Consider the following 13,974-nt stretch of genomic DNA (forward strand, 5'->3'; position numbering starts at 1 on the left):
CAAATATTACTAACTTAGAGTCCCTTTTTTGCCTAAATTAAAGTTTTGCGATTTTGATATGACAATTAGTCAATTTAGATTGATGAAATCCAATCAAATAATGATGTACCACCGAATTCTTGTGCCTTCATGATGATTTTTTTGTACCAAAAATTCATAACTATCCGTGATATGATCAACCCCTCAATTTCAGGTTCAAACTTAAAAGTTATATTGGTGGTAAGTGAGGATAAAAATAAATTTATAACAAATTAATGAAGGTTTTAAGATATATTAATGTTGTCTTTTTAATATTGTCGCACATGTGTGTAAAAATATTATTGATACATAAACTTTGAAGATACAATAAAGTTTAATGATTATTTATATTTTGTATTGGCAAAAATAATGTACTGAGTATTGAGCGGAGCATAGTAAGAATATCAATTCTTATAAAGATTTTTTACTGTAATTTTTATAGAATAATCTAGAAATATAAAATATGGTGAGAAAAACAAAATGAAACTTTATTTCTATAATTTTAAGTGTGTCGTACAAATAAAATTTTACTCTTATAAATAGTGATATAATTATTCAATAGAAATAATAATAAATTTTAATTATTCGTAACTTTTTATTTAAAGTTAGTAGATATAATAAATATATTTAGTATTAAAAAAAAAGTTTATCAATTAGGTATAACAATAAAGAGAAAAGAACTTAAGTTTAAACTTTAAAAAAATAAAATTATTAAAAAAATAATTATGAACTCCAATCATAAACGACAAAAACGGAGAGGATATTAAACATGAGGGGAGTTGATGAAAAGGGAAAGGAAATTCCGAAGGCTTGAATGAGTTGGAGATAGAGATGTAGAGCGTGGGTCAGTTTGTAAAACAGGATTTGCACGTGAATACGCGTCACAATGTCAAAAAACCGCGTGAACTCCATTATTTCCCTTTTCTTTTTGTCTTTGACCTTGGTATCTCAATATTTAGCATTAGATTCATTTGATTTTAGTTAATTTATTTGATATTATTATTATATAAAAATAAGATCTTCAAAATTTGATTAATATTGGTTCATGTTCTAACTCCAAATCTTCAGTAAAAAAACATAATCAAAATTTTAGCATTGGTAATAAGAGCAGTACTGTTTGCTTTCAATTACATCTTTTTTGCTGATTCCAATTTTAGTAAACCGGAAATCCCGCGAACTAACCCTTATTAATCATCCTCATCAATAAAACCGCCAAATTAAAAAAAGAAAATCACCATGTTCATTGTATTAATGCTCACACTATCAGCTGACACACCCCCCTTTTTTTTTCTTTTTACTCAAACATCACAAATTTTCTGAATACCCGTTGGGGATTTAAGCTTGTTGGTTAGAAATGGAGAGGCAAATTGTGATGGATTCGAGTTCATCGAGTGATTTAGTTAGGGAAATGATGGAGGTGATAGAGACGGTTGGATCCTACGCTGGATTCAGGGTAACTCAAAGGAAGGAGTGCTTGAATTTGGTGAGGAGATTGAAGCTTTTGGTGCCACTTTTAGAGGAGATAATGGAGCTTGATTACTCAGTTTCGGGTTTGGGCTTGAATTCTCTGCTTAACTTGAAGAAAGCACTGCTTGGAGCAAAGAAGCTGTTGAAGACTTGTAACTATGGAAGCAAGATATATTTGGTAATCATTTATAATGCCGATTGATTTGCCTACTTTATTTGTATTTTTTTCAATTTTTTCATTTGGCTGATTCAAGATGTTGCATTTTTTCTGTTTGTTAAAATTAGGCAATGGAAAGTGAGGCGGTGATGTGTAGATTTCATGCTGTTTATCACAAAGTAAACCACGCGCTTGATGACATCCCTTTTGATAAACTTGGAGTTTCAATTGAAGTGAAAGAACAAGTAATATTTCATTTATGTGCATCTTAATTTCATCTTTCTAAATAGATTGCTTGAACTCCCATTTTTTCACATTGTTAAATCAATATATACAATGAATCATTGCCTGGTTTGGTTTAGTTCTTAATCATTGTTTCAACCGATGGACAAGATAGATACTCTCGTTTCTCCATGCCGCACCGTATCGTGTCCACAATCGGGACAATACCAGATTACAGGCACGGCATTAAACAGCACAGGGAAATGAGTGTATCCAATTAGCCGCTTGTACTTGTGACACTTCTTATTACATTGGTTGAGTTTGTGAATTAGGCCCTGGAAAAGACCCATTTTTCCTTTTAGCTTGTTCAATAAAGGGGTGGTTATGTTTTTTGATTGAATTCCTTCAGGTTGAGCTAATGCGAATGCAACTTAAAAGAGCAAAGAGGAGGACAGATACACAAGATATGGAGTTAGCAATGGATATGATGGTGATTTTCTCTAAAAAAGATGAAAGGAATGCAGACATTGCTATACTTGAAAGGCTGGCAAACAAGCTAGAATTGCATACCATTGCAGAGTTGAAAGCTGAAAAAACAGCTATCGCAAAACTGGTAAAGCAAAGAGGTGGATATAATGAAACCATGCACCAAATTGTAGATCTCCTGGGAAAGTTCAAGCAAATTGCAGGGATTGATGAAACCATTTCACTTGATGGTCCTATTTCAACTAGAACTCCCCAAACATGTCAATCTCCTTTAGTACCTCATGAATTTCTCTGCCCAATTACGTTGGAAATCATGACAGATCCTGTTATTGTAGCAACTGGACAGGTAATCCTCACATTACTGCATTTATTAATGTTCCACTTCTTTCAAGCAAACTGAGAAAAGGTTTTTTGTTTTTGTTTATGGTTGAAGACTTATGAAAGAGACAGCATTCGGAAGTGGTTAAATTCCAACCATCGAACCTGTCCAAAGACTGGACAAACTTTAGAAAACTTGTCTCTAGCACCAAACTTCGCACTCCGCAACCTTATTCTGCAATGGTGTGAGAAGAACAACCTTGAACTGCCCAAAAAGGATAGTTATGCATCTTCAGTTAATTATTCTGCAGAAATCATGGAAGAAATCTCTTCATTGGTTCTAAACCTATCTTCTAGTCAGCCAAATGTGCGTAGAGATGCCATTGTGAAGATCCGTATGCTCTCGAAAGAGAATCCGGAGAACAGAATTTTCATAGCCAACGATGGAGGAATCCCACGTTTAGTTCAGCTATTATCTTATCCAGATTCCAACATTCAAGAACACACTGTCACTGCCCTCTTGAACTTATCAATTGATGAGACCAACAAAAGGCTTATAGCTAGAGAAGGAGCTATTCCTGCCATTATTGAGATACTGCAAAATGGAACTGATGAAGCTAGAGAGAACTCTGCAGCAGCCTTATTTAGCTTGTCAATGCTTGATGAGAACAAAGTTCTTGTAGGGAACTTCAATGGGATCCCACCATTAGTAGCTCTGTTGAAAAACGGGACTATGAGGGGTAAAAAGGATGCAGCCACTGCACTTTTTAACTTGTCTTTGAACCAAGCCAACAAGTCCAGAGCCATTAAAGCTGGCATTATACCACCATTACTTCATTTACTGGATGACAAAAATCTGGGTATGATTGATGAAGCACTCTCCATCTTGTTACTTCTTGCATCTCATCCCGAGGGCCAGAACGAAATCGGTCGATTGTCATTCATCGAAACTCTGGTAGAAATCATTAGAAACGGGACCCCCAAGAACAAGGAATGTGCGGTTTCAGTTCTGCTAGAGTTGGGGTTAAACAATTCATCCCTTATTTTAGCTGCTCTCCAGTTTGGTGTTTATGAACCCCTAAGAGAAATCTCCATATCTGGAACAAACAGAGCTCAAAGAAAAGCTAATTCGTTATTACAACATATGAGTAAGTGTGAACATATTCCTTGAACTTGCTCAAATGGTTCCAATTGCTAATATATTTTCGCTTGTTTCAGTCTTTGTAAAATTTGCAGCTTCACAACGTATTAGAGATTGTGATTTTTGTGTCAGTTATGTTGTTCAAACAACTTGTTTTTGGTTTTTTTCTAATATTCTTAAAATATATTTTTGTTTTTCTAAAGATAACTCTCTTGAAAAATGATTTCTTAATAAATAGATTGGATAGTGACACATTAAAACTAGAAAAATACTTATGCTATAAAACATGGTTAATTTAGGGACAACAATTTGGATTACAGATCGGATATTCGCAAATATCCAATCCGAATAAGGGTTACAAAATGTTTATCATTTTGCTTCTAGCATGACCTTTCACAAGAGAAGGCTATAAATATGTTTAATCCATAACCCCTTCCTAACCTTTATATAAATATGTTTAATTCGTAACTCTTCCTCAACCTTTAAATAAAAGAATAATGTGCTTTAACGCATTCAAACCCACGTGCTTCTGCACTAGCAATAATGTTGATGTCAATTGAGTTAAGACTCAATCAATAATTTGAGATTATTCTTTTTATTATTTGAATCAATATATTTGGACGGTTTACACAATGCAAGTTTAAAATCTGTAATTACACAAAACCAAGCCGACTTCTATTTTTTATTTCATAAATAAATCATTTTTATTTTTATTATATAAAAATGTTTTATATTTAAAATAGTGAAAATAATTTAAAAGTTCTAGAAAAAAAGTTTAAAAAATTCGAAATAAAAAATAAAACAATGAAAAATCGAGAACCAAACCAACCTGAATTGAATTATGATGGACATTAAAAAAAAACACTAAAAACCTAATCAAAACAAACTGATATCATCCTACATGTAACTAACTTTATCGTAGTTTTATAGTAGCTAACATTATCATATATTGTTGTTATACTTGTATCCTTACCCTATATAGTAATAATGTGTAACCTTATATAGTATATACAACTATGTCACTATAATGTACATTTGTATATTAATGATACGTAATCTTAAACTCTAAATGTGCAGCTAACTTTATCGAATATTATTATACTTATATCTTTACATCAATTTAGACCCAATTGGACTCTCTTTTGGGTCATTCAAGATCCAATGAGTGGCATAATTGGACAAAAACCCTCACTTATCTATAAATACCCCAAGGACTAACATAACAGGGGAACTCTTTTTCGACTCTCGACCTTAGAACAAGTGAACTAACCTTCTTCAACATCACTCCCTCTCCTCCTTTTCCACTTCCATTGACATTATGTATCAACAATTATAATATATACAATTAACATTATATAATTAAAGTAGATTTAGTAATGATATGTAACCCTATACAACTAAGTTATTATAATGCACATTTGTTATTTTCATGATCTTAAACCTTAAGTTCAAATCTTGTTATAGTATTATTTTACTAAAAAATATGAAAAGACAAAAATATCCTTATACTGATATTTGTTAATATGTAAAGTAATATTATTTTAACAATTTCTTAATTAAATTGGTGCTCAGTTGACTTATCATGAACTCAGTCAGAAGTTTAATATAAGAATATAAATATAAATATTAAATAATGGATCCATTGACAATAATATAATAGATAAAACTTGAAATTTAAAATTTAATTTATGATTAATTTTTAATATGAAAATTTAAATACTATTAAATATTATTATAATTTATCCAATTTTTAATGAAAATAAAAATTTTATTAATTCTCTTTAAAGTTGGACATATAAGTATAAGCCCAATATAAAACCACAACAAATTTTAAAGAAAATTCTTCGATGCCCAATTTTATTAAAAGAAAAAATTTTCCCCCAATTGAAGCTTACAGCCATCGACTTCCAAGTCCCGTTTCAAATTTCCCAAAACGTCAAAACCTAAAATTTCCCCCAATTCCCCCAGCCCTCGACTCTCAAGTTGTCCTAACCACTGTCTAGTACCGGTCAAGCACCGTCAACTGTTTACCGTCGATTACCGACCACCGGCCTCCAATTTCTCGTTTAACTGGTTAGTTTTTTTTCCTCATTTGACGATTTATGTCCGTTCTTGTAACCATTTACCAATCAATTATTTTGCTAATTTCATTTATAAATTTTCTCAAGAAGAGGAATAAGCAATGACTTGAAGGATGGAATGAAAAGGACATAAAATGTGATTGTAGAATTTGGTGAGAAAAATGAAGTTAGGCGTCAAAACAAAATTCAGAAATAAAAATAATGTTGAAGAAGACGTAAGAGAGCAAAGTAATGACATTAATTGCATTGATTATTGCAATATGTCACTGTTCAGTTTTATTCTTTCCCCTGCAACCCTAATCCATTTCAGTTTTCTTCAAACATTTCAATGAGTTTTCTTTAATATTTGGATTTTCCCTGATTTTTGGTTTTTATAAAATATTTTTTAATCTGAAAGTATGTTTATAAAATATAGGAATTTCTAAAATTTTATATAGTTTTTTTAATTTACAGAAATTTTCACATTTTTTGAAAATTTTTAAAAAAAATTATAATTTCTAAATAATTTTTTGATGTGATATATATGATAAAATAGTCCAGTCTACAATTAAGTACATGTACATCAGCAAATATAGTTGACCATTAGTCAACTAACTGCCACATCTAATTCTGATTTATTTGATAAAGATTAAAAGATTAAGGTGGCAATAGGGAAAAAAAAGAATCAGTACTAATTTACATAACAGTCAAATGTTAAGAGCAAAATTTGCAATTAGGCCTTTTATTTATTATTTTGTAAAGTAGCATAAAAGATTTGGACTTTTTGTTTTTATTTTTTTCAATATTCTTATTTGGAAATATATATAAAAAAAAATTCATGGGCTTGATCCTGGTTGGCTAGCCTACTAATTGAAGTTAAATGTCTAACTTATACCCTAGACCCTAAGCCTCTCTTCCTGGCTCCAACAGATACCTATTTCTATAATGGCTCCTTCAATGTTCCTAGCCCAACGTCAGGTGGTTCTATTCCCTTCCAATAAACCTTTCCAATGCTCAGTTCTTCTCTGTTTTACGTTCTCAACACCCTATTTTTGTTTTTGAACCTCAAAACAATGTTGCTCCCAAATTTAACAAATTCAAAAATGTAACACTGCTAACCCTTATCCGTCACCGGAATAGGGTTATGAAGTATTATCAGACTTTTCATATCAAATACGAATATTTTATATCAATTAACATACATATTAGAAACTAATCATAGTCATTCATATTGTCTCATATATAAGCCCTCGAGGCTCAAATTACGCACTTAAAATGAATCGGAACTAAACCGGTAACTCAAAAAAGTTTTCACAAAATTTTAAAATTTTTCCTAGGTGTAGGGAAAACTCGCCCGTTTGGCCAGGCCGTGTGGCTCACATGGTCAAGAGACACACTCGTGTTTTAGGCTGTGTGGACATTCGAAGTGGGGCACATAGCTTGACCACACAGGTGTGTGCCCCCTGCACCTAGGAAAAATTTTGAAGTTTTGTAAAAAATTCTCTAAATTCCTGGTTTAGTTCCGATTCATTTTAAGTGCGTATTTTGAGTCTCGATGGCTCATATAAGGGACAATATGAGTGACTATAATTAGTTTCTGATATGTATGTTAATTGATATGAAATGTTTGTATTTGATTTGAAAAGTCCGGTAATGTTTCGTAACCTTGTTTCGGTGACAGATAAGGGTTAGTGGTGTTACATTTAGTGGTATCAGAGCTACGGTTTTGTCGATTCTCGAACTCAATATAGCGTGTGAAATGTCTAGAAATACATTCCATATAAATCTATGATGTGTATGATCTTATCTAACCTTTGTTTTTTTATATATTGTAAAGATGTCAGACGGATCTGAACGTGCTAACCATGATGAGGTCAATAGTAGAGCACCGGCTTCTGAATATGGGACGAGTAGTAATGTCCCAATCCCTCCGGCTCTGAAACAAGAACTTAAAAATATGTTCTTTGAGTATATGAACCAGTGGTTCAGTAAATTTATGCAAGAAAGGAATCTGGCTCAACAACCTCCATCCCCTATTGTACCGCCTATAGTGCCTCCGGTTGCACCTCCACCAGTGAATGAATCTAGTAAACGTACTCCGATTGGGAAACTTCGGAAGTATGGGGCTGAAGAATTTCGAGGTAGGTTAGAAGATGATTCAGTTAAAGCCGAGTATTGGCTTCAAAATACAATAAAAGTCTTTGAAGAAATGGCTTGTTCCCCTAATGATTATCTTAGATGTGCTGTTTTTTTACTGAAAGAGGAAGCATATAACTGGTGGTCGACAATAGTGGCTGTAGTGCCAAAGGAGAAAATTTCCTGGGAATTTTTCCAAACTGAATTTAAGAAGAAATATATTGGTAAAAGATATTTAGATAAGAAGAAGAGAGAATTTCTTGAGTTGCGCCAAGAAAATAGATCAGTAGCCGAGTATGGAAGTGAATTTCTATGCCTCAGTAAATATGCTCGAGAAATTGTGCCAACCGAAGAAGAAATGTGCTTTCGATTTAAAGAAGGGTTGAATGATGAAATCCAAATAATGATTGGAGGCAATGAAATTCGAGAATTTGTTGTTTTGTTAGATCGTGCACAGAAAATGGAAGAGTTGTATAATCGAAAAATGCAAAGGGATAGACAGAATCGAGAATCTTATAAAAGAGGTTCTTCTAAAACATTTTCGGCATCGCCGGCTAAAAAGTCTAAAGATGATTTCAGTCGAGCTACCTCAATGTCTGAACAATCAAATAAAAACAAGATGATTCAACCTGATTACGGGGTATCTACTAGACCCACTGTTAGTGTGGGTAGTGTGCAAAATACTCCTAAGCCTAAATGCAGATATTGTGAGAAATACCACCTTGGCGAGTGTAGAAGTAAAGTAGGGGCTTGTTATAAGTGCGGAGCAACTGATCATTTTATCCGAAATTGTCCTCAATTGTAAAAAGTAAAGGAAGAGCAGAAAAAAAAGCAATTTCCTACTTCTCAGAGAAGTAGACGTTCGGGCTAAAATAGTGCTACTGGGACTACTCGTTCGGGTATGAAAGATATTGCTGATCGGTCAGAGGCTAGAGCACCTGCGCGTACCTATGCCATTCAAATAAGAGAAGCACAACACTTGGGAAAAATAGAAGGTTAGTACCCAAATAAGCTAGTGATCTTTTACTACTTGGAACTAAGACAAGTTTTTTTTTTTTTCAAATGTAATTATTCCTATTAAATTTAAAAATGGCTGAATATAATCCAATTACAAAAACTATGAAAACAGCATCTCTATAGTATTTGTCTTCCAACTCAACTAAGTTTAAAAACGCTTTTTCTATGGATATATAAATCATCCAACAGATGTGTAATATTTTGAAATGTCAAGATTCTCATTATAGTCAAATGAAGTCCATGGTTGTTAATTCCATGCAATAAAAGATCAAGAGCATATTTTTTTTACTCTTAGTGAAGTTTGTTATTTGGATATTAACCCCAAAGAGGTGATGACTTGGAAACCGACTATATATTTTCAGGTGTTATCAGAAAAGACTATTCTGTTTGTAGCTATTATATTTGATTTGACTATGTTAAGGTTGAAGAAAGATTGATCTAAATGCTTTTTTTTTTTTTCATTTTCCTTTTAAATTTATCATTCTTTTGAGGAGTTTGTGCAGAATTTAAGATAGTTACATCTACTTACGAAACATCAAGCATCTGAATAGGAAAATAACCTTTTTAAATTTCATATATTTATTAATGGATGCTATGATGCTTCATTCCAATTTTGTTTGTTTTTTCTTTCTTTCCTTTTTCCCTTTTCCCTTTTTGCTTTTTTCTCCTAGTAGACATTGATACAAACTGCTAAAGTTAGATCTTCTATTTTGTTGGTATCTATAATGTTCCTTTATCCTCTCAGCCGCTGGCTCGAATGGGAGCAACTGTCACTGGAATTGATGCAGTAGAGAAAAACATCAAGATTGCCCGTCTTCATGCTGTATGTTATTTTCTTTTCAACCATTTCATGATATGTTGGTAGTGTTATTTTTTGTACATGCAAGTGTAGTCTTTCATAATTTTCTTATTACTAGAAATATTCCAGTTTTTGCAGCATTATTTGTTCCATTAATGTTAGCCTGAGCATGTCTAAATCTTAGGTTGATTTTAGTTATAACTGCACATGGGGTTGAAAGAAAAGATTATTATTTGCTTATTTAATGATAACTCTATTTTAGGTCTATGGTTTTGAAGATATTGTGTTGTCTCAAGGCTTTCTACTTGTCTTTGAAAGAATAAGGTCAAACAAGATTCTGCTATTTAATCAGGCATGACTTACATTATATGAAAACTTCTTGAAATGGAAAGCTCTTACCTGGTTCTACCGTGGCAGAACTAGCTGGTTAGGTAGGTGAGTGGATATATGTTGAGTATTTTTCATGTAAAGAAGTCTTCAAGTTTTAAGCAACAGGTTTATACTCAATAATCAAATCATTCTAGCTTTTCCACAATATCTGAAACAGTTTCCAAGTTATTTTCAATTTATAAAATCATCCTAAACACATTAATGGTTTCCTACCTTGTCCATCTGTGTCTTTCATCCATTCATTCCTATCATTCATTTATTTTCTTTTGAAATAAATATCTGGACCCATCATTTGAAAGGCTCCCTCTTCGAAATGTTACTTCTTAAGCAAGCAGAGTGTGACTTGAGTTTTCCTTCCAGCAATAATTTGGCATATGCTATCATTTATATATATTTGCTTCCTGCTACAAATTTTTTAAGATGAATCGTTTGTATCTGAATACTATTGCACCAAATTACAAGTCTAAAAGTTTACAGTCCTGAGTGCCTGTAACTCATTCATGTTATTGTGTTCTAGACTTGAACTTGGATTTTATGATATACCTTCCTCTACAGAATTTGGATCAACAACTTCAACTATTGAATACTGTTGTACAACAGCAGGTACATTTCTTCTGTAGGTTAATCTCTCTGCTAATCTAGATCTATAATTAGTTAAATGAGCGTTGCTTTCTGTTCTTTTTCAAACTTCTAAACCTTTTGAGATGGTGATGTTTCTGGATGAGTGGAATGTGGATGTGGAGGACATCAGGACAAAGTACTTGTTGGCTGTGTCTCTGACACTGAATCGGGTTGAAATGTGAATGAGAACATGCAGCCAAATTTAGTAGTTCTCATGCAAATAAAATCATCATGATAGAACTGCCATATGTAAAATTCTCTCAAAGTAGCCCTCTACTAGGAACTTGATTTTGGTGGGTGAACTGTCAGAGCAAATAACCTGGAAAATTTACAATTGAAAAAAGGATAAATGCTAGCTGAGTTTTCTGTAGCTGGGTTTTTTTACTCAAATTTACCAGAACTGTAATAAATTTCTTTGGTTGGTGGTGAACATTAGATTTCTTGGGATCAGTATTCCATCAATGTGATCTCTTTAGCGCTCTCTTCCCCTCTTACTACATATTTTTTGTGTGAAACCTATAAATACAGCTATTGCTGTAGTCTTTGGTAACTTCATTTTTCCCCTGTTGTCATCTGAAAGATATTGAAGACAATTGAAATCATAACCATTTTTGTTCTTGATGTCTGTGATGGATATTTGTTCTTTCGTATCTATAGATGCTTGCCACTATAATTGATTGGTGAACTTTGAGAACTGTCACAACATAGACAATTTGGATTGGTTAAACAATCATACGGAACTCTTTGAGTTTTCTGTCCTTTCCTGAGTTTTTTTGTTGTTTATTTTTAGTGATAGCTTACGTGGATACACTTTCATGAACAGAAAAGCTGGTTGAAGAGCAGAGAAAGTTTGATACATTGATTGCTTTAGAGGTATGCACTCTCTGGACAACTACGTCTCTCTCACTCCCTCCATTTGTCTCTATTGATTGTTTAAAGACTGCTACATTTTTTATTTTGGTGTAATAATGATGCACTCATTACTGCTACGAGCATTTTTATGGTCTGTTCAAGATTTCAATTTATCTAGCGTTTCACAGACCTTGGTCATTCGCTAATTCTTTATATACTTTTCGTTGTAAAGTTGTGTTGTTTTTTTTTTTTTTTGGGTAAATTATTAACTTTTACTTAAGGTGATTGAGCACGTAGCAGATGCTGCTGAATTCTGCAAGTCTCTCTCGGCATTAACTGCTCATGAAGGAGCTACTGTTGTTTCAACAATTAATCGCTCTATGAGATCATATGCAACTGCCATTGTTGCAGCAGAGTACCTGCTACAATGGGTATGATTCTGTCATCTTTTAAGTACAACACTTTTTTTTTTCTTTTTCTATTTCGATATGTAATTATGTATCTGTTCTATACAAATGCCTTGTAGAGATTTAACCCTTACTTTTAGGATTTCTTTTCGTATTCACATCTTGTTTGAAATTTGATCTAATTGGGATCTTATTTCGATGCTTTTTCATATCTACATTTTTTAATTCATAGGCTAAAATGTTGAACATGGGTTTGAAGTTTTATCCACACAATATTACAAATATAAAATTCCAATGAAATAGTGTTGTTCAGAACTTGGATTCAGTGTCCTGCAAATCATTAGGGGACCTTGTATTGAAACAGATTAGCATTGTAAGGAGAAATTGACATATGAATACATGTGTAGCTATTGTCCCTGAAACTAGCAAAGACAAAGCTATTATCTCCAAAAATAATGGAAACCATACCTTTTTTTATATTTTTAAAAAACTGTTGGTTCTAAGATATGCTTTGTAACTCATATCGTCTGTTGATTTTATGCAGCTACCTAAAGGTACTCATCAATGGTCGAGTTTCCTGACCCCAGAAGAACTCACCAAGATTTTAAAATGTGCAGGGGTTGATGTAAGCAAACCAAGCAATCCCGTTGATATCTGAAACTGAACTAACCACTGTGCGTTATGACTAACCTCTGCGCTGCTGAATTGTTGGGTGAATAGGTGAAAGAGATGGCGGGATTTGTGTACAACCCTTTAACAGGGAGTTGGTCACTATTGGATGATATTAGTGTAAATTTTATTGCTTATGGTACTAAAGAAAAGTAATGAAGAATAGGGTTGTTAAGGTGTGCCAGACTGTGGAACAACGTAGCGCTGCAAATTCGATTTCTTGAAATAAGTTTTCTTGAAACATTTCAATGAATATACCTATGGGTTTGGTTGGGCCCAAATTAAAATTTTGGCCAATTTGTTAGGACCATCTCAAAAAATAGGCTTAAAATATTGCTAAGTCTAGACAGGATAAAAATGTTAAAATTTGAAATTGGCTTAATTCTCTCATATTAAAATCCTTTATATAAATATATATATTTATAAAATATATAATGCATCAAAAATTCTAAAAATTTTAAAATAAATATTTTCCAACAACTTATAAATAAATTAAAAATTATGTATACTTAAATAACGTGCAACTTAACAAGTAAATGTTTTTAAAATAGTAATAAAATTAACAATAAAATAAAAGTTAAGTAATATCTAAATTAATAATAATAAAATAGTAACAATATAAAAGTGAAATGATAGTAAAATTGTGAAAAAACAAAAAAAAAAGACAGGAAACAGCAAAAAATTGTAAGAAAACATAAAAAGGTTAATAGTTTTATGTTTTTTTGCAAATTTGGCTAGGATTGGGCTCTAGTCAAAAAATCCTTACAAAACATAAAAAGGTTAATAGTTTTTTGTTTTATTGCAAATTTGGCTAGGATTGGGTTCTAGTCAAAAAATCCTTACTTGAGGCTTGGTCTATTTTTTAAATGAATCTTATTTTTTGTGTAAGTCTATTTTTTGGGCTTATAATTTTACCTAATTTTTTCACTTTTTGTGCGGGTCTGATGGCCAGACTCATGGAGAGGTCTCTATCTAGTTATTTGAATTTTATATTTTATAATTTTTTTATAATTCTTATAACTTTTTAATAATTAGTAAATAATTCTTTGTATTTAATTTTATGCTTTTTAATCATTTTTAATTTTTTTATAATTTTCTTGGAATTTTTAATAAATTTTATATTTTTTAATAACAACTTCCAAAATGAATTTAAATAAATGAGGGTCATGAATGTATATTTGTCTAAATTCATTCTTAACCTACATTTTAAAAAA

At 32.1% G+C, this 13,974-nt stretch overlaps 2 protein-coding genes across 28 annotated transcripts; both read left to right on the forward strand.

The window, feature by feature from the left end:
• Positions 1 to 812: 812 nt before the first annotated feature.
• LOC107925414 (U-box domain-containing protein 15) lies at positions 813 to 3,940 on the forward strand. The gene is made up of 4 exons (XM_016856075.2): positions 813 to 1,663; positions 1,771 to 1,887; positions 2,274 to 2,696; positions 2,784 to 3,940. Exons 1-4 carry the CDS (start codon positions 1,373 to 1,375, stop codon positions 3,837 to 3,839), a joined length of 1,887 nt encoding a protein of 628 aa, XP_016711564.2. The 5' UTR covers positions 813 to 1,372; the 3' UTR covers positions 3,840 to 3,940.
• A 1,706-nt stretch (positions 3,941 to 5,646) lies between these two features.
• Positions 5,647 to 13,041, forward strand: LOC107925413 (ubiquinone biosynthesis O-methyltransferase, mitochondrial). 27 transcript variants are annotated; one of them, XM_016856074.2, is made up of 8 exons: positions 5,647 to 5,882; positions 7,707 to 9,000; positions 9,768 to 9,845; positions 10,729 to 10,814; positions 11,656 to 11,705; positions 11,966 to 12,115; positions 12,636 to 12,716; positions 12,812 to 13,041. In XM_016856074.2, exons 3-8 carry the CDS (start codon positions 9,841 to 9,843, stop codon positions 12,914 to 12,916), a joined length of 477 nt encoding a protein of 158 aa, XP_016711563.1. In that variant the 5' UTR covers positions 5,647 to 5,882; positions 7,707 to 9,000; positions 9,768 to 9,840; the 3' UTR covers positions 12,917 to 13,041. The 27 variants fall into 27 exon arrangements, 2 of the variants coding, with proteins under 2 accessions (XP_016711563.1, XP_016711562.1); XR_005926892.1 differs by having other exon boundaries at positions 9,768 to 10,256; positions 11,985 to 12,115; positions 12,636 to 13,041; XR_005926894.1 differs by having other exon boundaries at positions 9,768 to 10,256; positions 10,767 to 10,814; positions 11,623 to 11,705; positions 11,985 to 12,115; positions 12,636 to 13,041.
• The last annotated feature ends 933 nt before the right edge of the window (positions 13,042 to 13,974 follow it).

Source organism: Gossypium hirsutum, chromosome A01 (genome assembly GCF_007990345.1).
Source record: "Gossypium hirsutum isolate 1008001.06 chromosome A01, Gossypium_hirsutum_v2.1, whole genome shotgun sequence".
Lineage (NCBI taxonomy): Eukaryota > Viridiplantae > Streptophyta > Magnoliopsida > Malvales > Malvaceae > Gossypium > Gossypium hirsutum.